Source organism: Abramis brama (genome assembly GCF_963993115.1).
Source record: "Abramis brama genome assembly, chromosome: 16".
NCBI lineage: Eukaryota > Metazoa > Chordata > Actinopteri > Cypriniformes > Leuciscidae > Abramis > Abramis brama.
This window is the reverse complement of record NC_139978.1, coordinates 23,257,117-23,283,443: the sequence shown is the minus strand read 5'-3', so window position 1 is coordinate 23,283,443 and position 26,327 is coordinate 23,257,117. Positions and strand designations below refer to the sequence as shown.

The 26,327-nt window shown below is 36.4% G+C and overlaps 1 protein-coding gene across 1 annotated transcript in view; it reads right to left on the bottom strand.

Moving 5' to 3' along the window:
* prex1 (phosphatidylinositol-3,4,5-trisphosphate-dependent Rac exchange factor 1) overlaps positions 1-26,327 on the bottom strand; it is a 74,563-nt gene that overhangs the window by 24,038 nt on the left and 24,198 nt on the right. Inside the window, exons 4-17 of the mRNA XM_084138683.1 lie at positions 25,336-25,440; positions 24,871-24,972; positions 23,866-24,027; positions 21,488-21,621; positions 21,194-21,309; positions 16,849-16,998; positions 13,469-13,616; positions 8,226-8,326; positions 6,942-7,045; positions 6,324-6,373; positions 4,550-4,625; positions 4,065-4,137; positions 2,059-2,201; positions 316-408 (exon numbers count right to left, since the gene is read on the bottom strand). Of these exons, the coding sequence (XP_083994809.1) occupies positions 316-408; positions 2,059-2,201; positions 4,065-4,137; positions 4,550-4,625; positions 6,324-6,373; positions 6,942-7,045; positions 8,226-8,326; positions 13,469-13,616; positions 16,849-16,998; positions 21,194-21,309; positions 21,488-21,621; positions 23,866-24,027; positions 24,871-24,972; positions 25,336-25,440 (1,557 nt within the window). The remainder of the gene's footprint in view (positions 1-315; positions 409-2,058; positions 2,202-4,064; positions 4,138-4,549; positions 4,626-6,323; positions 6,374-6,941; positions 7,046-8,225; positions 8,327-13,468; positions 13,617-16,848; positions 16,999-21,193; positions 21,310-21,487; positions 21,622-23,865; positions 24,028-24,870; positions 24,973-25,335; positions 25,441-26,327) is intronic.

Here is a 26,327-nt window from a genome sequence, read left to right as displayed (position 1 = left end):
TGGAAGGCTATCAGCTCACATATGGACAGAATTTGGGTGGAAATGCCTAATAAGAAAGAAAACACAGCTTACTAGGGAAAAACCCAAATGTGGCAGACTCTGTGGGACTAAAGTCAACCATTGGCATGTATTTTGGGAAAGCTCAATAAGTTTAGTTATATATATATGGGGAAGAGAAACATGAAGAACTAGAGGAATGGAGGAATACTTTCGCGCATTGCATTTTGTGGAAAAAAACTGGCCTTCAATCAAAAATACATCTGAGATCTGCATGCAGCAATGCTCAATTTAGAAGATGGTTGCTCAACCTCATACCTCTGCATATGAGCCCCTGGTCACACTCTTCACTGTGATGGCCTTGTTCTTCTCTTCGATCTCAAACCCATAGTCCTCTTCATCAGGATGGATCTGTACGGGGACAAGAGAGTAACTGCATCATCATGACGGTCAATATTAGCAGGAGAGTAGGACGTTATTATGATGATTTCATTTGTGCATCTAAGAAAAAAATTCAGCAAGTGACAGCACGGAACAGAACGTGTAACTTTCAGGATTCAAATTGTGATTTAGCAGTTCGGTGCCATGCTGAGAGAGCTGCAGTGTTTGTGCAAACGTGTGAACAAGCTACGCATCCTCTAGTCAAAAAGCTGTTTGAGGTGTTAAGTCCGTTCTTCTAAAAATAACTAAACAATAATCTGCTCATATGTGCCACAGCTGCATGCTAATAGGTCAGCTCAGGTGCTAAAGGCTTAATCATGGATCATAACAAGGATATAATGCTCAATTTCTCCACAGCTACACATGAGATGGGCTTTTATGTGCTTTTATTATATAAGAGCTGAAGCAGAACATGTTTACCAGCCCTGTAAATTTCGTCCTCTGTTTTATTTCTATCCATCAACCATTATTTTCTCTGAAAAACTGCAGTGGCGTGACGTCTGAGAGGGCTGGCTGAGAAGGGTAAATCAGGAAGCTCTTAGCCTCTGAACAGAGAGGAGAGAATGCAAGATTTTCATGCATTTGATGGTCTGGAGGAGGAATCTGTCAGTCAATAAGGGATGAAAGAGTGGTTTGTAAAGGTCAGGGTAATTACTGATGGATAAGGAGGGTCTTAATTGGCACGGAGGAGAAAAATCGATGCACTGCTGATAGTATTGCTTGAGTGCGTGTAGTAGCATGCATATGTGTCTATGAATAAAAGTGGGTGCGTTATAAATGTGAGGTCAGTGGGTAAATTATCTGAATCTGATATAGCTACACAATTTAGAGTGATTGAACTAAATTACTAAAATCAAACTTTTTACAATTAAAACAGAATCTCAGATAGCATCTTAAGACTAAACTAGTAAATCTACAGTAAATACACCTAAAGAGGCAGTCACACTACTTTTTTTTTTCTTTTTTTTTCACGAATGTGGGAGTCCAGAAACGCAAACACAAGTGCGCATTGTGCTGTGTTAAAAGTTCAAGTTTGGTGAACTTGGACCCTTGAAATTGTATCACGTGTGACAAGTAGAAGATCGATACAGTATGTCACACTGTGACCTCTTAGCTAAATTAAAAGAATACAAACTTCACTGAGGGAGTAAATTGCAAATTTTTACATTTTGGATTTATTATAATTTGTTATACTTAAACTATTAAATACCTTAATAAAAACTAATTAAAACAAAAAAAGCAACCTAATTTAAAGTAGAACAGATATTAATGAACTATCATTTTGCTACAAAAAGATGATAACATAAATTCCCAATGGGACTCAAATGAATCAGTGAAAACAAACAAACAAACTGCAATTCAAAGCTACATTTGAGAGAAATGACAGGAAAGTGCCTTTAATTATTTTAATGCCCTAGTTCTTATGGGCTATAAAGGGACATGCAGTATAAACGGCTACAATGCTGTTATTAGAAAAGCTACTGAATTTTGAAAGAAGTTCAGCTACTGTCAAGCTATGGAAAACTGTGGTTAAGTAAGTGGCATTGCTAGTTGGTTATCCCTCAACACTGCTCTCCACAGGGGTGGAACCCCTGATGTGTACGTGTCTTTGTATCTCACCACTACGGATTTGGCAAGGATGTTCTCGATGAGTTTGAAGTCACTGCGAAGCTGTTTACTCTTGGAGCTCGTACCCTCAGTCTCCTCATCGGCATAGAACCGGAAAAACTGAGAGTCATCCTTAAATTCGCTTTTCTCCAGAACTGCAAGACAAAGATAGAACTGAATTTAACTGAGAAAGAAAAAATAAACATTTTGCTACTTTTATAAACTGGTAAAAAAAAAAAACACTTATAACTCAGTGCTGATCATGTCTGCTGATGACAAAACGATTTGACAGAGTGAAGAGGGCCAATTGCATCACCCTTCAGTTCACGTTAAAACAACTCGTGATGTCTGTGGGATTGATGTCTGGGCAAATCTGAGGTGAAGGATGAAGGAAGAGGATTTAATGGGAGGTCTGGTGTGTGCAAGTGCACTGTTTTTCCCTCTCAGGAAGATGGTGTGTGTCTGTCTGTGTGTGTGGGTGTGGGTGTGGGTGTGTGTGTGTGTGTGTGTGTGTGTGTGTGTGTGTGTGTGTGTTTAGGAACTTTGTAGGGACAGGCTGTTCTGTCTGTGAATTCCAAGCAAAATATTGTTGAGGATAGTTTTGGAAGTTGAGATCCGACATGACCGCAGAACACTTCTAATAACTCTGACAGGAGGCATGTGTCTATGAGCATGTGTATCTCATCGGAAAATGTTCTTTTCCATTATTGTGATAATTTCTGTTCCATCAGAGGCCCCAGATGTTTTTCCAACAGCTGTTTACATCTACAACAAACTTATCTCTCTCCATTTTACACTATGACCTCTGGCAGACACATGGAGAGTGTGATGTTAAAAAAAGCAATAAGTGTGTGACACTAATGCACTAATTAATGAATTTAGAAAGAAAAAAAGACATATATAACACTAGGCAATTAAATTAGCATTATAAAACGGATAGTTCCAGAACTTGATTGTGACCTGCTGAGCCACATTCGAAGCCATTGTAAAATACTGTATAAACACACACCTGTGACCTATTACATCAGTATTACTATGCCACTATATCTGTGTGTTTCTGTGTCTGTGAGTTGCTTGGCAATCATTCTGCTAAACATTGTTGAAGAACAACATTGCTTGGCGGAATAATTATTTGTCATCAATAAATTGTTGCATTATTGTTGCTGTGTATATATTTTATGAAACGTTGCCAGGTATGTGCAGTAATCGGTTTATAAAAGCAATTAGCCCCGTGAAGCTGTGATTTACAGTGATTTTAGAACAGCTTCACATTGTGCCTAATAACACCGTTTAGCTGTTATAAAATCACAATAAACAACAGCTTATTGTGGCTTATTGCTTTATTTAATTTTAATTTAATTTTATTTTAAAACACAGTTAATGTTGCATTATATTTCCAAGATGGCTTTAATGCTGCCAGGAGTCAAAACCCTTTCTCTTTCACTTTCTCTCGTACACAAACACTGCCACGGTTCAAAGTTTTGCACTGGACCCAAGTGTTGCAAACAGAGAAGGCCAATGACAACTGCAAAATGTGAAGTTTTTTTTTTAAGATGACTCGTGTAATTTCTTCAACTATAAGAAAGCCATACGTAGTCTGATTCCCATGAAAAGTATAAACACTGTGTCTCTGTGGCATTATCAAAACATTTCTCTGTTTGTTTGAGCAGCCTGATCAACCCTACACAGCAACATTGCACCAACCAATGGCAGCAGTTTTATTTTCTGACTGACCGCTAATGTGGTGAGTGTTCAGGAAATCTCGTTTCAGAATCTTTACTTTTTGAAAATTCCATTTAATGTCACTAGAGACACAGAAACTGAACACTTCACCTTTAAAGTAGCAAAGAAACAGAAGTAGTGGCAGCATACATCACCAACGAGAAGTTATTTATTTCGCCAGAAGATCAAGTTTATGACATTTTGATAAAAAATTATGAGGCTAAATAAAAAATTAAATAAATAAAAAAGTCCACTGAAACATTTAAAGTAGTCAACATAAGTATATAAAGACTGACCGTGGTGCATGAAACCAGCATTGCAGAGTCCAACACCGAGGGTCACCGCATCTTCACGGCATGTGCTGTCACCCTGCAGAAGGAAAATCACGAACAAAGTCACAAAACAATCAAGACAGTGAGCCATGTTAGATGACTTCTGCGTCTGGAATGAAATGACAAAATGGAGCAACTGTGAATATTAGACTGTAAATAATTTGAGATAAAATTTAGCAGAAATACTATATAAATTGTGTACAGAAACCCAAAAAGAATTAACTGAAAGATAAATAGAAAGTTAAAAAAAAGTGTGTATGTTACATTTATGTAATAAAGTGTTTCTCTTTCTCTCTCTCTGTGTGTGTGTGTGTGTGTGTGTGTGTGTGTGTGTGTGTGTGTGTGTGTGTGTGTGTGTGTGTGTGTGTGTGTGTGTGTGTGTGTGTGTGTGTGTGTGTGTGTGTGTGTGTGTGTGTGTGTGTGTGTGTGTGTGTCCATCCTCATGTTACCTGTGCCACAAGCCATTCCACCAGTTTGCTAGCCGGTACGACAGATTTGAAAGTTTTCAGATGATGATCTCTGTCTCTGTATATAAAAAAGATTTCAAATTGGACAATGTTCACAACTGTCTACATCAACAGAACACATTGAATCATTTATATATGACTAACTTTTTTGCTCACCAGCCACTGTGGCTAGTGGTTTTCCAAAGTTACTAGCCACTCAGCATTTACACTGGTCACAATTATGACATCAATACCATGGGGAGAAACTGCCATATAGATATTTTTAATATTATCTTATCATTTGGCAGCATGTATATTAGGGTGGTGTCACTTTAAGACTTGACTCACGGATCCATTATATTGTTACATATGCGTTTTCTTTCTCAACTGTTTACGTTCACTTTAAAAGATAACTGACTGTTTACATGAATACTCGCCAAGACCGGCATTTTGACATTATTTTTTGTGTATTTGACTGTTTAAGCACAATAAGCAGCGAAAAAGAAATCAATTTAGAACTGAGGCAGCTTTATGTGCGCACTTTGGGTGCGAAATCTGCGGGAATGAGTAAAGTTATGTGCAATATGCGCAATCCCACGCCGAAATGCAAGCCCTTTAACAGCAACAACATTCATCCAGTGCAAATGAAACAAGTGAGTGAGGGGAGGAGGGTTTGTCAACGCACTGTTGGAGAGATGAGAGAGTGAGAAAGCGCAGCTGGTATCGTGCATCTATTCTGCGGAAAATGAGTATTGGAAGCGTTTCAGATATAAAAATTTTAACACCACCACATTGTACTTAATTTCAGATGCCTTTTTAAAAGACTACAATTGAAAAATGTATGTAAAATTCAACCCGCCAAAATGGCTACTAAGAGAGACCGTGTTAGACGCCACTGCTGAAATCCACCCGCATTTGGCGCGTGTCAATATATATATATATGTTGTACACACACATACATAATTGATATAATGACAATGGAAATGTCTCCGATTGTTACAATTTAATCACTGTGTTAAAGCAGTTATTTATTGATTAAGTGGCAAAGGTTACATTAATTAAGGTTGCTAAAGGAGACCAATGATCTGGAAATATCTTCTATTCACTGAGATCTACTATTACCACTAAGTCCCAAGACCCCAGACTGCTCCAGGGTGGTCTGACCTAGCAATTAGTGTAGTGTAATTAGTGACCTGGACTGTAAGTCTCTTAAAAAGATGAAAAGCATCTGCTAAAGGGCAAGTAACCAACATGTTAGTTGTTAATTTTTGAATCTGAGATCAGAGTTGGTCCCAATTGCAGTCCAATGGCCCCTCCTTACTCTTTATGTGAGGCATCAAAGGTGAGAGGTGACAGAAAAGCAATACAACTCTGCAATCCTTACACATGCACACACACTTATACACACACAATGTGTGCAGCTGGTCAAGGTGAATCCATGAAAGACAAACAAGCACATCGCATCATTTAAGACAGCTGAAATTAAGACACTGAAATCAAATTTAATAAAGTTATTTATAAACATTTTATTTTTTTTATTTAACAAAAATGTGTTTAAATAAATTGGAATTGGATAAACTGCATATATTAGATTTAATTATAAAAGAGATAATAAATGAAGTGTAATGCTACTGTACATGTGCAAGCAAAAGGCGTTAGCAAAACATTTTGTATTAAACTTGAATACAAGTCATCTTATTGCTTTAATGATAGTGAGAATTAAATAATAGTGTTGTCTGTTGAGTGTGAAGTATGGCAGAAAACATGTGTCACTTACTTGATAACAGGTGTGAAGAGACTGTGGAGACGACAGTAAAGTCTCACTCCCTGCCGGACACACATAAACTTATTTAAAACAATTGCACCGACAGCTGCATCTCTATGCATTTCATTTACTGTTGTCCTTTTGGAATCACTTCTTAATTGATGTGTTGACACAATTGTTTAACAAGATGTATCAAATGCACTCAACTCAAGATTCTGTTGACTTCAATCTATAAACTGACTGGTTTCAATTGACCAAAACTTAGTGTGCCGCCTAGGAATGGAACCTCATAACTGACTGATTTGAATCACTCTACATAGGCACAAACAGTATACTTATACAGTAAACAGTATAAGACGCTTGAATCACAATTTATTCCAATAGATTTTGATGTTAGCATGTTGCTAAGATAATGTCACAATATTCTAAGACGGATAAAAACACATGGCACAAACACACAAATTGGGTAGAATACTGAATTTTTTATTATTCTGAACTTTTTAATAATTTTTTATTTATTTATTTCATTTTGTCCACCATCTGAGCTCATCACAAAAAAAGAATATTTAGCTATGGGATACATAAGATAAGGTGAATATTGTTTTCAGCCAGTATTCTAGGGTAAAATACCTTTGAGATGATGTCCTCCATTTCACTCCTGGCTTTATAAGTGCCGTCATCGTAACGGAAGCGATACAGCACCTGCTCGTTCTTGAACTGGTGCTTATCCGACACTATGGTAAAACACACACACACACACACACAGACACAATTAAATGTTATGTCATGCTTAAACGCTAAACTTTACCTCAAACATAACACCACAGAGATGTAACTGAGCTTATGGTGTGATGCTGTGATTTGTTTCTCTCACTGTGGTGAGTGAATGCCATTGCTACACAACAGCCTGTTTTAACAGCCACCATTATTATTGATTGACTGCCTGAGCCCTTATACTTGAATTCATCACTCCAATCACTTCTGGTGTTTGTCAGTTTTCACTGTCACAATCGCCTGGCTGTAATGTAGAGGTATGATGCTCCCCAAATCTCAGGCAAACACTGCACCTCATGAATTATGCTCTACCAGCATTTCATGTCATGTTACTATCCAGACTGCCGATCATCTGTAAGGGATCTCAGTGAGTGCTGGCCAACAAGCTAGATTCGTGCCAGATTTATAAAGTGTAAATATGTCAAATGGTGATTTTTAACAGTCCAACGTTTGTATAAACAGTTAATGGATTGTGGTTCATTTGCCAAGACTGTATAAAAAAACAGAACATGGACAACAATTGAATTTTGGCGATGAAACCAAGCAATACACAAAAACATGTTGATGAAATCTAAGGGGGTGGATGAGGTTAAAAGAGGAAAAGATAAGAGATTTAAAAAGAAAACACTGAGAGAAAGAATAATAGATTTATATTTAAAAAACATAACATGTCAAAACAGTTGAATTTTGGAAATGAAACCAAGCAATACACAAAAACATGTTGATGAAATAAATGGGGGTGAATGAGGTTAAAAGAGGAAAAGAAAGAGACACACAAAAATGAAAACACTGAGAGAAAGAATAATAGATTTTAATGAAGTAATGACGCTTACAAATAGCACTTTGGAGTTACCAAGGTACAGTGATGGGTCACAATGGTTGATTTTTAGCCTAATTATTTAGGGCATCCAGTATGTTGACCAAGCTGAACAAGCTGCTGTTCATGCAACCAACCAACTGTTCGATTTTAAAAATATGTGAGTTTTACACATCCCAGGATCAAATTATATTCCCATGGTATTTACTATATTCACATTAGCACCTTAAAAAAGTTCAAAATAATACCATGATTTTACCATGGTCCATGTCCAATAAATCAAGGTAATACCATAGTTCTTTTAAGGGAGAACGTTCTCTTACCATGATGGATGATGCCGTTCTCCAGGAGAGCTTGACCCAGGTTGATTCCCTCCTCAGCCTTACTGATCTCTCCACTCTCCAAGAGCCATGAGACAAATTCACTGAGGACACACAGAGACAACAGTTGTATCAGTCTGCACATAACACAACACTCCACACATGCTAAAGAAGGGATTTATGAGCCACTAGTCAAAGGTACTTGGGAACTTGGATTCACTCAATCCTTTAGAGTGACTGGACAGAACTGGTAAAAAGTTCACAAAGGACACAAATCAAGATGATATCAAGCTGCATTCCACTCTGTTAAGGTCTTAAAAGTTCAAACACCAGGGTTCACATATAGCTTTAGTTTTGAAAAAAGGCTCTATTTGTCTATACACACACACATTTTGTTTATATGTAACAATATATAATTATATCTTAATTTAGTTTTAGTTTTTTTTATCTAATCTAATTTTTGTTTACATATTTACAGCATAGTTTGGTGGCAGTAAAAAAAAAATTTTTTTTAGCAGGGATGCGTTAAATTGATCATAGGTTACAGAAAATATATTTATAATCTTATTTAAAATAAATGCTGTTCTTTTTAACTTTCTATTCTTCAAAGAGTCCTGAAAACAATGCATCATGGTTTTCACAAAAATATTAAGCAGCACAACCGTTTTCAACACAGACAATAAGAACAAACGTTTCTCATTAAATTTTTAATAAGAACCCAATCATAATATTAAGCATGATTTCTGAAGGAACACAGTGACAATGAAGACTGGAATAATGGCTCCTGAAAATTAATCTGTGCCATCCCAGGAATAAATATATTTGAATATATCACAATATTAATGTTTTTACTGTATTTTTATCTAATAATATACACACATACATACATAGTTTGCTACAACTTGACTTTAGCTAGTCAACTGCCAAATGAAAATGGCAAGAACAGTATTTAAATTATTAACTACTTCTGAAGAAGGCAGGGGAGGAATTTATTAGCAATTGCATGTCTGAGGTGGTTTAGTGGCGACTCCAACGTTGTGTGTGATTGTATGTGTGTGACTGCTGCATGAGAAACTGTAAATCCCATTAGATTCAGGGACAGAAATAAGCAATGCGTAAACAGTTATGACGCCTTAAAGGGAATGTGAGAAGGGTGTGTGTGTGTGTGTCCTTGAAATGTTGAACGACAACAGCGAGGGTAGAGGAGTCGGATGAAAGGATGGGTTAACAGATGGAGCAGGAAGAGAAGGCACCCCACATTCACCCAGTACAGTAAGACATTCATATCTCACCTGACTACACAACTGCTCTGCCCTCTACATCTCCTTCAAATCAGCTGACCACATGCACTACTTCATGAACTCTTTTAAAATACTTAACCTTGATAAGTCATTACCCTTCACAGTCAAAAACTTCACAGTGATACAGATTACTAGATAATACAACTAAGGCCAACCCAGAGGTTTTGCATCACCCTGGTTCCCTCGACAGAAACCAAATAAGATTTTTCCATTGCCTTTTGGATTATTGCAGAAAATAAGGTCAGTGACTAACAAATGTGTATGATTCTTACATCATGATAATCTTCACAAATCAACACAACTTATGACATTTAATACCTAAATACTGAAGTAATCTAAATCTAAATGTAGGAAACGCCTTTTTTTAGAAAGTAAAAGCTTTTTTTAAAATCACGAGTGAGATATTACAGCTGTATTTTATGTTGTAGAATAAAACATGAAAACATCTTGAGCTTGTGTTAACCACAGATATTTTACAAAAAAAGCAGCACTCTATTGTCCCCGTCAAAAAATGAGCACAGTTGTGAATAATAGATGTGGATTCTGTGTTTTGGTGGTAAATGTCAACTTCCTGAAACAAGTGCACATTTTTCTTATATTTTAAGACTTTTGTACAACATTTGACATGCTGATGACCAAGTTTTATTACAGCTAGACTTTGCATTCAGAAACTATAGGTCAAAGTGTCTTCTGGGCCACACATAAATCCGTAAAACAATTTGACTATTTAAAGTATCTTTGATAATGTTTTATCTCAAGGGGTTTTAGATGGTACATGGTAAATCTTATGCGAATCGGACAAAGGCACAGTTTGAAATTAGCCTAGAATTAGTTAGAAAGGGTTTTCAATCATTTCAACACGGTGGAAGAGGAATGCAGCTCATACGGTTCCAGAGTTATTAGGAAAAATGCATGTGTACATCTATAAGCAGTGGCTGGGATTTGCAGCGATTGTGTCAAGTTTGTGGTCTTTGCAATTACAATATCAAACACAAAGTTTTATAGCAGAAAAATAATGCTACCACAAAAGAGGAGAATGTGAACAAATATAAAAAAAGGTTCTAGCTGCTGCTTTGACCACACACAAAAAAAAAGATGACAATGTCAATAAAAGGATAGTAATCACATAATCAAGCCTTTCATACAAAATACAAACAATAAATGTTTATGATGTGGTTATGTGGGTTATGTGGAGATCTTACAGGCTACTTCCAAAGCCTTTATGTGCAGATCTGCAGAGGAAGTTCACAGAGGAGAGGGCAGTCCGGCCCATGAAAGAGAGCAGTGAAACGAAACAGACAGTGAGTCTGCTGTGATTACATAAGTCTCTAATTCAGATTGGCAGGAAAGGAAAGGGGTGGAGGTGGGCGTCCCTGGGGTGAATTAATTAGTGTTTATGTAACTCATTAATATTCTCCACAGCTAGCGCACACAGAGCTCTCTCACATGCTGTAGATGCGTGTGAGAATTTCCATACGCTTGTATCTATATCTGTCCGATTATGCATGTACTATATGTCTGAGTGTGACAGAGAAGGATATAATGAGATATTGAAGTAATATTAAATACAAGCTCAATTACCACAGAAAATAATTTTGACTTGTCCCTCAGTTTGTAAAATAAATAAATAAATAAATAAATAAATAAATAAATAAATGCACGTTTACAAAAATGTACTTAGAAGACTATGGGTATAAAATCAGAATTGTGAGGCCTGCATTTCTGTAATAGCACTTATATTAAGTGTAAAAAAACTGTTCTGAATGGATGAACTTCTAGTTATGCATTACTAAACAGTCTGACTGTCTAAACAGTCCTTTTTTGTATCCTTGCAAGTACTATGCTAAAATGACAGGATTTATCGGTTCACGACATGAGTTGAATAACTGGACAATGATAGCAAGTGATTTTATCCTTGTCTCATAAATGCAACTTGAATGCAAACTGATGAACGAGTCAAAATCATTTTCTGTGAATATAGAAAGCAGATGATTTCAATAGAGCCTAAGTTGTAAATAACTAGAAACATTCCTTCACTGCTTTGGCCATTTAAAGCTTTTTACCACACCAATAAATCTTTGCTTTAGGTCATTGCTGTAAGTTTAAATGCATAAATGAAATCTCTCTACAAAGGACTCTCTACAGTACTTCAGAACTTGTGATGATGTACGGATCAAAATCTCGCCATATTTTGAAGTAAATTCTAAAAATAAATCAACAGTGGCTCAAGAAATAGCCAGAGATGAGAGAAAGAGCCAGAGTCTGAGCAGTAGCAGAGCGTTTGTCCACATTAACAGCTGAACTGCTCGGCTGTTCTTGGAAGGAGTGGGATTGTGTTTTATTCTGAGAAGGATGCGCAAGCCAGCGTACAACAGAGCCAATCACAGCTGCTTTCACCTGGACCACCGAGGCTGAAACGCTTGAATAATTGTGTTCTGAGGGAGCCATGCGAAATGTATCCAGTCAGGTGTTGACAGGACAACAACAGCACAGCTGAGGCTGTGAGGCCAGCGACTGTTTGCTTTTTAAGCCACTTCAGCGGAAGTGCTACTTCAACTGTATTTCAACTACAGTCAAGATAGCCTTTTGAAGAAAAAAAAGCTACCTAACAAGATTCTGACGTAAAGCAGTTACAAGCAGTAAGCAGTAACTACATTGAAGCCATTTAAGAGGGAAATTCGTTTAAAATATACAATTCACAACATCAAATGAAACACTGCTGTTTGTAATCAGCAGTAATTAATCAGACACACACACAAAAAAAAAAACTATGAGAATCTCAGTCAGAGTCATATTTTATGTAACTTAAAGCAACCCTAAGGAACTTTTCCTCTTCGGTCGCCCTAGAGGCTGGAAGCGGAATTGTCCATTACCACTGTCGTAAATAATTTTGCCACCCGCAGCCTACTGTCGCACGCACACTTGCTGTTTATCTCGCACTGGCTTTGGAATGAACGATGTCCACTGACAGGGTAGAGTATGTTGCATGATTTCATGAAAGTATGATGTATTGCGAAATCAGAAACGAACTGGACTCCCCAACTGTGAGAGAGGAGTGTGTTTGATTTAAAAATGTTTTCAATATACACAGAATTTTGTTGTGCAGTATTGTTACTCACTGGCTAAAGCAGCTTGTGACTGTAAAAAGCGAAACTATTTTAAAGCACTGAAATACTGAAATATGTAGTTAAGTTAGCAGCATTGCTACTTTGAGTTTCTTATTCCCAACACTGCTCAGCAGCAAGGCCCTTCCGATTTATAAACCACCAAACGAGGCTCATATCTGAACTTGTGAATTTTTGTGGCCTTTTAAATGAGATTGCATCAATATAATCTCTTCAAATAGACCACAGGACAGTGCTTTTTTCTCCTTATCTACTAATGCAGTGCAAAAAGAGAATTTTAATTGGTGTGAGGAATCTCTCCTCTCAACTCCCAAACACACACACACACTGTATTTGGAAGTTTAAAGGCGTACATAGCACTCATTGTTCATTCATGGTGTTGAAAGACTGGGTGAGCGAGCGACAGAAAGAAAGAAAGAAAGAAAGAGAGAGAGAGAGAAAAATGAAGAGAGATGCACAGAGAGAAAAAGAGAGAGAGACTGAATGCAGATTTCTCTCTAATGAAGGTTTTTTTTTTTTCGCTGGGAATGTCTGTGTCCAATGGGGTGCTTGGCAGTGAGCTTGGGAAAGCATTTACAAGCGCTAAGTAAGTGTGTATGTGTGTGCGCATGCATTTTCATTCATACAGGGGCCTCTTGGATTAGGATGACTTGCAAGATATTCAGGAGACAGTCAGATGGCGTAAAAGCAGCCGAGGGAAGGTGTCACACTCAGCGCGGACTGAGCCAATCACCGGCATGGGAACTGACCGGTCAGTAAGGAGAACCCATTAGTCTGGACAATAATCTCTAAAATACATTACATAATGCTCAAAACTTACTTTCCCAAGAAGCATTTGGGTACAATGGTGAGTTTCCTGCGTCGATCTTTGATGAGGTGGCGGCTCTTGGTCATCATCATATGGTACAGCTTCTCTCCCTTCTCTGCGATCATGACGTAGGCATCACGCTCCATCCCGAGCTTCAAACCTGCCAAACAATGAGAAAAAAAGAGTCAAGAACCCCGAATAAAAGCAGAAAAATTAACAAGAAAAAAATGTTTTTGATTGAAATTTTTACATATTTAAACAATAACATTTATAGATAATAATGTATATTAGTAATAATGTATAGTAGTAATAAGATGCATAATGTAAAAATAATTTATACAAATAAAAAATTAAAAAAAAATTAAGACCAAAAACATCAATGGGCCTTATTTATGAAACAAAAGCAAATTGTTAAACTATATGGTCTAATTGCAAATTAGACAATATTGGGTTTTTTTTGTAAGTATAATTTATATATAAAAAAAAACATTTAGGAGCAATAAAATCAATAGGCCTCATTTATGAAGAAAAGATTAATTGTTTAATTGTATAACTGTAACAAAATCATTCTAAATGTAAATTGGCACATTCAATGCAATAAATTAATTGAAAAAAAATTAGAATGGATTTATGAATGATTTTTGAAAAAATATTTCATAAATTAAAATCACAATTTTTTTTCCTAGGTCAGCTGCACCTGTAACCCAAGTTAATAGCAAATTCGCTGAAATTATGAGGGATGAACTAGACTTTTATACTGTTCTACTATATAATTATAGTTTATTCCTCAAGTGTTACTTTCAAGCTGTGGCGGGTGTTGCTGTGTCAGTTAATGTTTAGGTGAGGCTGAAAGGAAACACTGGTTTAACTGATTTTATTATAAGGTTTGTGTTCACATGCATTCTGCTATAGAGGTATTTTGGTGGGCGGAGGGCTGGGTCGCAAAAATTGGCATCAGCATTCGACATGTAAGCCACACGCTTTACACAAAATAAAATAAAAGGTGTTAAACTACAACACGAACTGAGTAATATGAAAGAAATGGTTATCACACATTAATAAGGTGAGAACAGATGCGACTCTAGATGCAGAGAATGACCTCTACCAGAGAGTTTGCAGTTTCCTGAACAGACCTGAAGAGAACACTGCATGCTAAAAACTGTGCAATAGTGCAATGCCACCGATGAAAACAGCCTTGTTTATATTAGCAGTGCAGCCAGAGTCAAGCTGTAACGGAAACAGGAGCTTCACGCAAAGGTTGCCTAAAAAAAAGCACTTTGTCAGTCGTCCGAGGCATTTTGCTTGTTGCCTAATGCAAAGAAAAACTTAAAACAACCCTTCAGTCAAGGCAAACATTCAGGTTTTTACCGTACATTTAAACAAAAGGTGATGTTAAAGAGAGTATCAATGGGATTGCAGCTGATGGAAGCGTGCTCAGATGTGGCGGCAGCTGGCATGGCTCTCATTCAGAGCTCTTTACTGTGTCTGAGAGCCCAGAGAGAGGGAAGCCACCGGCAGCTGCAGCTCTCGCTCACAAAGACTTTTTTGAGGAGGTGTTCGTGGCAGCTGTACGTGGCTCCAATTCAATCAAGTCTCAGGAAAGAGGCAACACATCATTAAAAATGGCTCCTCAAAAATGACCCTGCTGACGCGTAATTTCCACCTTGGCATTTGAAGGTCTGATGCTGAATGGCAATTTTAGAAATGAGCAGACCTTCATTTCAAACCCCAAATCTTCCTGTTTTTGTCCTCATTTTGAACTGCCGATTTCAATCAGTGCACACCAACGTGAAACGGACGAATGCAAGAATAACTTTAAAGAATGTTCACTTGCTTTTTTAGCTAAAAATTGAATTTAATTTGCATAAATTTAAATAAATGTATTTAAAATGTATATTTAAAATTAAATTTTTAATTATTTAAAATTATTAAAACATTATTTAGTTAATTATTTAAAATTATTATTTGAAGGTACCTGCTTTATTGAGTATGTAAGCATGCTCAACAGAACCGTTCATTTGCAATGAATTATTCAAGTTTGTGTTTGGGTACTTGAGAGAAATATTTTTCTAGTCTTAGACTTCAGATCAAATATTAATCGAAATGTGCAATTCAACGACGTCTTTGTATAGAGAAACGAGTGGGTGCTGGCTGAAGACTCGGACGGTCAGAGAGGTGTGACTGATGTGGCACCTGTTGGAATGGGCTCCGATTTCAAACGTTGGAAACCTGATACGCACCATAAAACTTCTGCTTTCATCTGGCATCTCAGCATAAAAGTGACTCTCTCGCTCTACCGCCAACTTGCACCGCATTATAATACTTTGGCTGAGGACTTTGCCTTGGACACTGGTAAGCTGATCCTACAGACTAATGCTTCATGCTGAAACATAAGAGCCGTGATCAGAATGGGCTCTGTGGTATATCTGAGGTTTAACTGCTATGATCATGTGACCTAACAATCAGAACAACCCTGTAGTACATCACACAGGCCTCAAAAGAAGAGATAACAAGAACAGGTGTCCAGCAGAGGACAGGTGTTCCACTTCGCAACAGAAGAAAAAATCCACATAAAAACATATTAGGTACAGCAAATTGCAGGATGCTAAAATACAAAGCACAGTGGAAATGGGTTCATTGTTATACATAAGGAGGTATAAATAATTGCTTTGATAATAATAATTTAATAATAATTTAATCCAATAATTATTCTTTACTAAACATTGTGACTAGTACTGGCAATGGATTCATTATTTTTCTAAATATTTTCAAATCGTTTTCAAAATAACTTAAATTATTTCATAATAATTACTTATTTAATTATTAGTAAAATTAGTTAATTTTAACATTATTACTTACACAATAAATATTTACCAAATGTTAAATTGTAAAAATATGTTAAATTGACAGCCTACTGGAGTTGCATCATGTATCCGAAGTTTGGTAATGATTTTGTTTGATTGATTTGATTTCATTGATCCTTATTGTATAAAAAATTAAAATAAATGAAAAATAAAAGTTGCTAAAGGGACCAATTTAAAGGGATAGTTCATCCAAATCATTTTCACACAATTTATTTCTTCTGGTGAACACAAAAGAAGATATTTTGAAGAATGTCATTAATGGGGGTCCATTAACTGTTTGGCTAATGACATTCTTCACAATGTCTTCTTTTGTATTCACCAGAAGAAATAAATTCATACAGGTTTGGAACAATATGAGGGTGAATAAATGATGACAGAATTTAAATTTTTTGGTGAACTATCCCAGTATTGCACATAAGCACACAGAAAGTACACAATGCATTTTAAAATGTTTTACATTTAACTGGTGTTATTTCATGATTTTATGTTGCATACTCTACAATGACAAACCAGAGTAAATCCACTCACTCTCTCTCTGTTCACGTTCCTTTAAAATGGCGTCTAGCCATTTCTGCTTTTCTTCAGCGTTCTTGGCCATGCACACAAACCACTTGTTTTTGGCCGTGTTGTGAATCTTCCAGCCATTGGTCACCGTGTAGTTGTTACTGTGATAGTCCGCTAGAAAGACAATGAAAAACATGAACATGAAAAACAACAAAACAAGTACATTTATTTGTTAAAAGCTAAATAAACCAGATTAATTAATCAAAATCTTTTACGCCTTTTCCTCTTACCATTACTAAATGAGTTACTGACCCAAACACAAATGCTGACACTGATAATAAGATTTTCTTCAACAATCTAGAAGCATTAATAATGTAAAAAGGTTAAACTATCCCATTAAAGAGGAATCGTTAAAGATGCATTTCAGCATCTCTCCCACCATTAAACCAAATCCTGACAGAGAGTTTAGACTGGGGTTCAGACTGTTACTCATAGTCCAATTTTAACCCAGATTTGACAGCAGGTAAATTATATGGAGAAATGAATGAGGTATGGAATAGGTAATGAGCAGTGGTTAATGTTGAGGTAGTATAAATAGACTTCTGAGCACTGAGAGGATTTGACAAAGGCTTTTAGCTCACATAAAACTGGAGAGAATTTATGAGTACCGGTAATCGCATTTGGCACATAAATCTGGCTCTGTAATAAACACCACTTAAGCATTATCCGATTGTTTTCCAATTAAAACAATAGCTTAGTCAAAACAAGCAGATCAAATTGCCATGCTTTAAATATGAGAGCAATGAAGAAACATGGAGTCATGTGAAAATACGGAGCGGGATGTTGCCGCAAATGTGAGCCATTTTATAATGGTTTCAAATGTGACTCATTCAATAAGAACTATACAGTCAATTTTATAAGTGTTATAGTTTTACTGTTTTGAGTCATTTATTTTTCACTCATAATGTGGTGCTGCTTTTGGACAATGTATGTATGTATGTATGTATGTATGTATGTATGTGTATAAATATATATATATATATATATATATATATATATATATATATATATATATATATATATATATATATATATGTATGTATATGTGTATATACTATAGTTCAATATTTTTTTTTACTGGAAATTCACTTAAATGTATATAAAATACATTTACAAAACATACATTTATTTTTACATTTTATATACAATTATTATATGAATTTCCAGCAAAAACATTGACTGGGATATAAAATTACTCATAGCGTGATATAAGATTTTGGTTATAACTCCCTCCACTTCCAATCAGTATTTATCACTACACTGCCTTGAAATCTCCCTTGAAACATCACTATAAACATGCAATTAGGATGAATATCTGAAATTCAAACACATTATCTTCATTCCTCACCCACAACATGCGAGTCGTTTTATCTGTAACCTTATCCAAGCAGAGGTGGAAGTAACGAATTACAACTACTCACGTTACTGTAATTAAGTCGTTTTTTTGGGTACTTGTACTTTTTTGAGTATATTTTTAACTCTGTAATTTTACTTGTACTCAAGTACATATTAAGCTAAGTAATCTACTTCGTTACTTGTAAAATCACATTTCGTTACTGAGTACAATTTGAATTGATATTCAAATCTTAGACCGGCATTTCGGTAGCCAATAAAAATATTTGATCGTAAACGGACCAATAAAACCCCTGATATTTGGACTGAATTAAAACCGCCGCAGTCGCAGCAGGTTTTGAAGAGCTGATCATAAGTGAAGGAGGCGAGGAGCTCAGTGATTAATGGCTGGACTGAACATTTGGAGAAACAACAAACTACATATTGTCAAAATATCTATATTTTGATACATTTCAATACTTAAATATCTGTCAGTCAATACTCATTTTCTGCAGTATAGGCGTATAGGCCTATACACCGATACGATACCAGCTGCGCGTTCGCATTCTCTCATCTCAACGACAGCGAGTTTGACACCCGCCTCCTCTCAGCGCGGGATTGCAGGTAGGCCTATTACGCATAATTGTATTAATACCTGCAAGTTTCTATGGCATTTTTTAATGGCAAATGTCACGAGTGCAATATTGTAACGCGAGGGCACATTCATGTAATCGCAGAAAACTGGACGCGAGCTCTCAAATGTACGAATGAACTGGACTCGGATATTGAGTGTGCGCTCTCGGACTGTGTCATATCATGTGCAATCGCGAATCTCTCCAAGTGGTTCTCACTGCAGACTCAAATGACGTCCAGCTCCAATCTCTCCATTTTCTTGAATTAAACGCTGTCAAAAGTTATGAAAAATCTAGTCTTTTTTGCAAATTAAATTCAGTTTGAAATCAAGCTTCCTTGTGCTGTGTGTGAGCTATTGCAACAGTTAACGTTACCCTATTGTAAAGACAAATACACTGAGTGAGTAAATATTTAAGTTAGATTATTGTAATGGTTATTGATCAATGTTTAAATATGTAAACAAAAGCCTAAATTAAAATCTCACTGTATAAAGTGGACGTGTCTCTTCAGAAGACTTGAATTAAACTTTTCCATTCAAATAGATTACTGTTACAATGAGTGTTGTGTTTTGCGATGCTTGAAAATAATGATTGCCTTGACAAAATGGATGGACAAAAATGTATATATTAAAATATTTAGTATGTGGTAGTTTTCCCGATGGTATTAAAAATTATAGGCTAGGCCTACTGAATACTGACATAGGCCTATTTCAAGGTGTCATATTGAAGTTAGAAATTCCAGTATCATGACCACTAATGTCCTTCGACAATAAGGTAAAACGTGTTAAAAGTAGCTATTTTCTACATAAATCTATGATTTGGTTGAATATTTATTGGTAATACATTAACTATCGCCAGCTAAAAAGTAACTAGTAACTAGTACTCTGAGTAGTTTTTGAGAAGAGTAATTTGTACTTTTACTTAAGTACTTTTTTGACACCAGTACTTTTACTTGTAATTGAGTATTGTTTCAGCAATGTAACGGTACTTGTACTTGAGTAAAAATTTTCAGTACTCTTTCCACCTCTGTATCCAAGAAGGCAAAACGCATCAGCTAAATGATACATTTACACAGATGTGGAGTGTCATGTGACACAAGCCCTGATAAACATGACACTGAGAGGACTGAAACACAAAACACGTCTCACATTGGCCGTATCAACTGATGGCACGTGTGGTTTAGGCTGGTACTTTGAAAGCCCTATGGCTTGTTTTTCAGAAAGGATGTTGTTCTTTGTGGCTCAGAGAGAAAGAAAGAGAAGTTGCACTACCACTCTGCTACTTAAGGTGTGGTGAAAGACTAAGAGCAAAAGGTGAGAAGAGCAGCCGTTACTACCCCTGAGTGTTTAATTTCATGCTCGGCCTGACAGCTGAACGGGACCTTTGACGACGGCCCCTTAGCGGTCAGCTCAGCGGAGGTGCTAAATGTGAAGTGCTCAATTCTAAGAAGCCCTGCGTGATCTTATCTTCAGGCCACAGTGGCACTAATTTCTACTGCAAAAGCTGAAGTTCCCTTTAAATGGTTTTGTTTGTTGCTTGTGATGTTCATAAGCATCACATGGTGATCAGATGGAACAAACAAGTATATCACGCAGGAATCTCCGTAACACATCCCATGAAAAAAGTTGCTTTGTACGCTAGTGTTCAAAAGTTGTGGGTCAGTTTTTTGAGAGAGAGAGAGAGAGAGAGAGAGAGAGAGAGAGAGAGAGAGAGAGAGAGAGAGAAATTAATACTAATATTTAGCAAGGATGCATTAAATTGATCAGAAGTGACAGTAAAGACTTACATTGTTACAAAAAGATTTCTATTTCAAATAAAAAGTTAATTTGAACTTGCTAATTCAGTATCCCGGTTTTCACAAAAATATTAAGCAGTTTTCATCATTGATAATTATAATAAATATTTCTTGAGCACCAAATCAGCATATTAAAATGATTTCTGAAGGATCATGTGACACTGAAGACTGGAGTAATGATGCTGAAAATTCAGATTTGCCATCACATGAATCAATTACATTTTAAAATATATTAAATCATAAAACTGTATTATTTATTATTTTAAAATCTATAAATATTTCAATATTACAAATAAATGCAGTCTTGGTGAGCACAAGAGAATTCTTTCAAAAACATCTCACCAACCCCAAAAAAATTTGCGGTAGGAAATATTTGTATGACAGGGCACAAACACAGTAGTTTTTAAAAAAACTAGTGAGCTGCACGGGAGACTTGACTTGAATATTTTAAATATTTGAATAGTCCTTAACGTTAGCATGATGCTAAGCTAACGACTTAATACTCCAAGCAGCACAAAAATACATAACACACACACACTTTAAAACCTACCAGTTCCGTCTTCCACATTCTCGACCTCCATGACCTCCGTGTTGATGCGGCCTCTGAACACATACTGCGGCCCGTTGATGGATTTCGTCCTTTTGGTGGATTTCTTCCCTGAAACTCTGGATTTTTTAAAGAGTGGAAAAAATAGACAAGTATTATTTAGTTTCTACATATCTACCTGATGGTTTTGTCAAGTGTTTAACCATAACACACTCCAATACATTGTTTACGTAATTAGGTTACCAATACCAGTAGACTAGATTAATTGATAACTCAAAAGCATCTAAAAGGCCTTACCGGGATTTCCTCTTGCAGTAGACTACGAGGTTGTCAAACAGAAAGAAGACTCGTTCCTGAATGTTTCCAGCTGATATCTTCAACAGATTGCCTTGGAGCAGCAGTTCTGTGCAAATATCGGTCAAGTTTGTCCCCTGGAAAATGAAAAACGGAAAGAAAGAAAAAAAAAACATCTTTACATGTGGCAGTGTAAGATTTTTCTGCCGAGTAATTCCACTTTAAATGTTTTAGTCAAAAGTGTTTAGCTGCCCGTGTTCATGTAGCGGAGCTAAAAGCAGCAGAAAAAAAAAGAAAGAAAAGAAAATGCTGCCATTTATTCAAACTAACTGCTTAGTCGATCATTTCTTTCAACAGGTGGACATTTTCCTTGTGTTTTACTAACAGTGAGAGTGTCTAATTTAATTTAGAATAATTACAATCTGGTCATTAATCATGGCCTTCCACGAGAAGAGCAGCCTCTCCTCACTCCCACTTTGCTTCCTGATTAAATGCAAAACAAAAAAAACATCTAAAAAGCAGCGACCCCTCTCTCTTTAAGGGGATGGAGGCAGCCAGACAGGTTTTGGTAACACATACTGTGTTCCTGTTCAATATCCAGGACCATTACAAATTGATTCCACTCCGACGCCGCAGTCCGTGCTGACTCTGTACAGGATGTGATTTTCTAAGCTTGGCAGGTGTGGGCGTGTGTGAGTGTGTTTGATAAGCAGACTCCATTTTCTCTGCTTAATCAATGGCGTGCCCAGACGGGTCAATTAGAGAGATGGGAATCTGCTTCCCGCTTGTTCTGCACTATTTACCTATAAAGGTGAAACACTTTGGTCTAAATGGAAACTTAATGCATTTGCTTTTAAATCAGACCACACATCCTAAAACGCTCTATATCCAAAGTGAAATACAGCCTGCTTTTTAAGCTCTCGTTTTAAATTGCATTAAATGTTTAATGTTATCTATACATGATCTCAGAAGCATTGAAACCTTTAATTTACTCGCACTCAAGTCGTTTCAAACTCATGTTACTTACTTTCTTCAGTGAAACACAAAAGGAGAAATGTTGAAGAAAGCACTTGCTGCTTGTTTTATATAATAAAAATGAATGGAGATCCAGGATGTCGAGCTCCATTATGACCCAAAAAAGCACCATAAAAGTTTCATAAACTTGGTCCATATCACTTCTGCCCTATAATCCAAGATTACTTCATAAGTATTATGAAAGTTTTACCGACATTTTGTATAGAATTTTGTTTTTATTCTTCTCCTTTTGTAGTTCGACAGCCTACATTAACGTTTATTATATGTTAAATAGTATCCAACCCATTATTTAACATTTTCTATTTATTTTGTGTTCCACAGAAGAACGACATGAGGTTGAGTAAATGATGACAATTAAAAATTTTATGGGCAGACTATTCATATAAACAAGTTTCAGTCACACTTCAGTTTAGGTTTAGGGTACGATTCTCACTATTAACTAACTATTAATTATAACTTTTGCCTCTAACTCTCAATTACTCCTTATTAATAGTTAGTAAGGTAGCTGTTAAGTTTATGGGGTTAAGGGATGTAGAATAGTCATGCAGAACAAGGCATTAATATGTGCTTTATAAGTAATAAGCAGGCAATATCCGTGTCATATGGATGCTAATAAGTAACTAGTTAATAGTGAGAAATGGACTCTAAACTAAAGTGTTACCAAAATTTCAAAATATGATTAAATAATCCCCAGCTTGTCATGCTTTGCGGGGATCTTGAATGGTCACAGAGGCATGAAGGGACTGGAAAATAACAACTGAAGAAAGAATGCACTGTATGCACTAAATTCTGGAACTATCCAAGTACACTTAGGGCTACAGAAAATGCCCCACTTTGTCCAACCACTCAGTACTGCATCAGATAAATCAATAAAGAGGGTTAATGGACAGGGCACAAAGAGTGAGAGAAAGAGAGGATGAAGACAAAGTAACTATGGTATAGAGACGATGAAAAAAAGGAGGCGGGGAGAGAAAAGTAAAGAAAGCAAGCAAAGAAGTGCTTAAGAGAAAGAGAGAGAAGAAGGGAAAGTGAGTTTGTGGTGGCACACTGTTGCATGTTACACAAAACTAAAGGATATCCATGGTAACAGCCCTTTGTGTTAAGACTTCCTCTTCCTGCTTGTAATATGGCCTAAGGAAATGTCATCAGCAGACACTGATCATGTCCACATCAGTGACTCTTTTGAGGCTTCGCTTAAAAACTCATACTGTAAGAGGAACTTCCCTAAATAAAGACGTATTTTTAAGATACAAACAACGGGTTCTGGTCTGTTCCTTTAAAACCATCAACCAGGAAACCAGAAAAAAAAAAACCACAATCTATGACAATTACAAAACATGTCTCACCTCCCAGCCCTCTATGTGTGACTGTAGTATCTCAAGAGCCTCTAGTTTCTCCATCTGTCGCTTGGTCTCGTTGATGTTGCAGCACACCGCTTTCATGGCCTGCAGGGCCTCTTCTACCGCGGGGTAATCTGAATGCTTCTTAGGGGTCCTCTTCAAAAGTTCCTGAAGGGCAAACAGCAGGTACATGCTTGTATTACACAGTTACACATCTGCTGATATGCTTCAGATACTGTGCACAAGAGACTATTTCAAGTCAACGTGAAATCAATATATTGTCCCCATTTTCTTTTGAGATATAAATTCCTGGTTTTATTAGCAAGATAGATCATTTGTAATCACACTGTAAATGTACACGACCGTTTGGGGTCAGTAAGATTTATTTTTTTTTAGTTATACTTTTATTCAGCAAGGGTGCATTAAATTGAAGAAAAGCGACAGTAAACACACCTAATGTTAAAAAGTTTTCTATTTCAAATAAATGAATTCATTTCTATTCATTAAACAATCCTGAAAAAAAGTATCCACAAAAAATAAGCAGCACAAATGTTTTCAGCATTGATAATTATAAGAAATTGTATGTTTCCTGAGCACCAAATCAGTATATTAGAATGATTTCTAAAGGATCATGTGACACTGAAGACTGGAGTAATGATGCTGAAAATTCAGCTTTGCATTACAGGGAAAAAAATTACATGTTAAAATATAAAACAGTTTTTTGATATTTGATTGTATTTTTGATCAAATAAATGCACCCTATGTGAGCTTAAGAAAACATTTAAAAAAGCAAGTCCCACCCAACAGTTTTTTCTCAAATATCCAAATTTCACATTTGGGAAGTAAAATGTGTTGCGAATGTCATTTCATGCATACTTTTAGGTTTGCTTGTCTTGTCATACATATATATAGCTGTAGCTGCGTTTTATGTAATATGATCAGAATGTTGTAGAGTAGTATATACAGAATAAACAATATAACCCATAATGCACTTGCTTGAAATGCCCATACCTTTAGTAGCAAAGGGTATTTACAGATCCTCTGGATGGGAGAGAGGAGATACCCCTCAAGAGGAACATCTGTGCTCTTCTTACCTCCCAACAACATGAGGTGCTAAAAAACAAACACATGAAATGATTTAAACTGTGTAACATCCCTTTAAACTGATTCATATTGAGAATACAGTGAGTTTCCATGGAAAGCGATGAATGGCACCATCTCACATCCTGGTTTGTACAGTTAAACAAGTTTGGGTATCAGTTTCACTTCAATAAGTTTTGGAGATCAATTTATTTCCTGTGGTAAATTGATCAACCACTAATGTTTATTTGCTCTACTCACTAATTAAATCTGCATCAGGGTTACAGATGTGAAACTGATATGTGACAAGACTCATGTTTGAAGGATCTTCATCAGAATATGATGTAATGAAAAGGACTGGACTTTTTCTCTGAAAATGATATAAAAGGTGCTTACCAGCAGGAAAGTCCGCACATGAGGGATCTTGTTAAGCTCCATCAGTAGTCTGAGTGCTTTCTCATGGTTACTACAGTACTCCCCATACACAGAGAAACGTTCCCTCTGCAGTGGAGAGAGGAGAGTCACACTTCAAAACACTCTTCGTTAAATGTGTTCGTTTTTGGTTGGAACAAGACCAATCCCTAACAGATTTATATATAAAAACAAATTTTGGTCTGGTTTTGCACATTCCCATTTCTAAATCTCATGTTCAGGGATATACTTTGTCCCAGGCTGGCAGGCCCTCTGATAAAGGGAGTCCAGTCCACCCATAAAATTTTGTCCTAGGCCCTGTGAATTTTAGCGACGGCCCTTGTTCAGCTCATATGGGAAACACTAAACAAATAATAAATATTTCGAGCTGTCTTTGTATAGTTTAATACATACCCTCTTTAACCATTTCCTCAAGTACTGAGATGAGAAGTGACATACGAGGGTAGTGAAACTGCCAGAGATGCAATGAAGCGCTGTCATTCTGCCCTACATTATTCGAAACAACACAGGAAGTGAAATCGAAGTGCATAGATTTTGCCTGAAAGCCACACCTTCTCTATGGGTCGCAAAAGCTAGATGGAAATAGGAAGCTGCAAACTAAAAAAAAAAAAAAGAATAGCACTTAAAAAGTGAGCAGTGCACATCTTTTATCCAGGCATGCCGTAATTACAACAAATCTCTACTAAGTTACTGGTTAAAATTTTGGACACCTAGTCACTCTTGATTTTTACTATTTTAAAGGTCCCGTATTATGCCCCTTTTCACAAGATGTAAAATAAGTCTCTGATGTCCCCAGAGTGTGTATGTGAAGTTTCAGCTCAAAATACCCAACAGATCATTTCAGATCAAGTTTATTGTACATCACACAAAAGATGAAGCGTCAGTTTTACTTCAGAAAATCACCGTAAGAGCTGAGTAAACACAGTAAGTTATAAGAAGTGCGCAAGTACATAAAC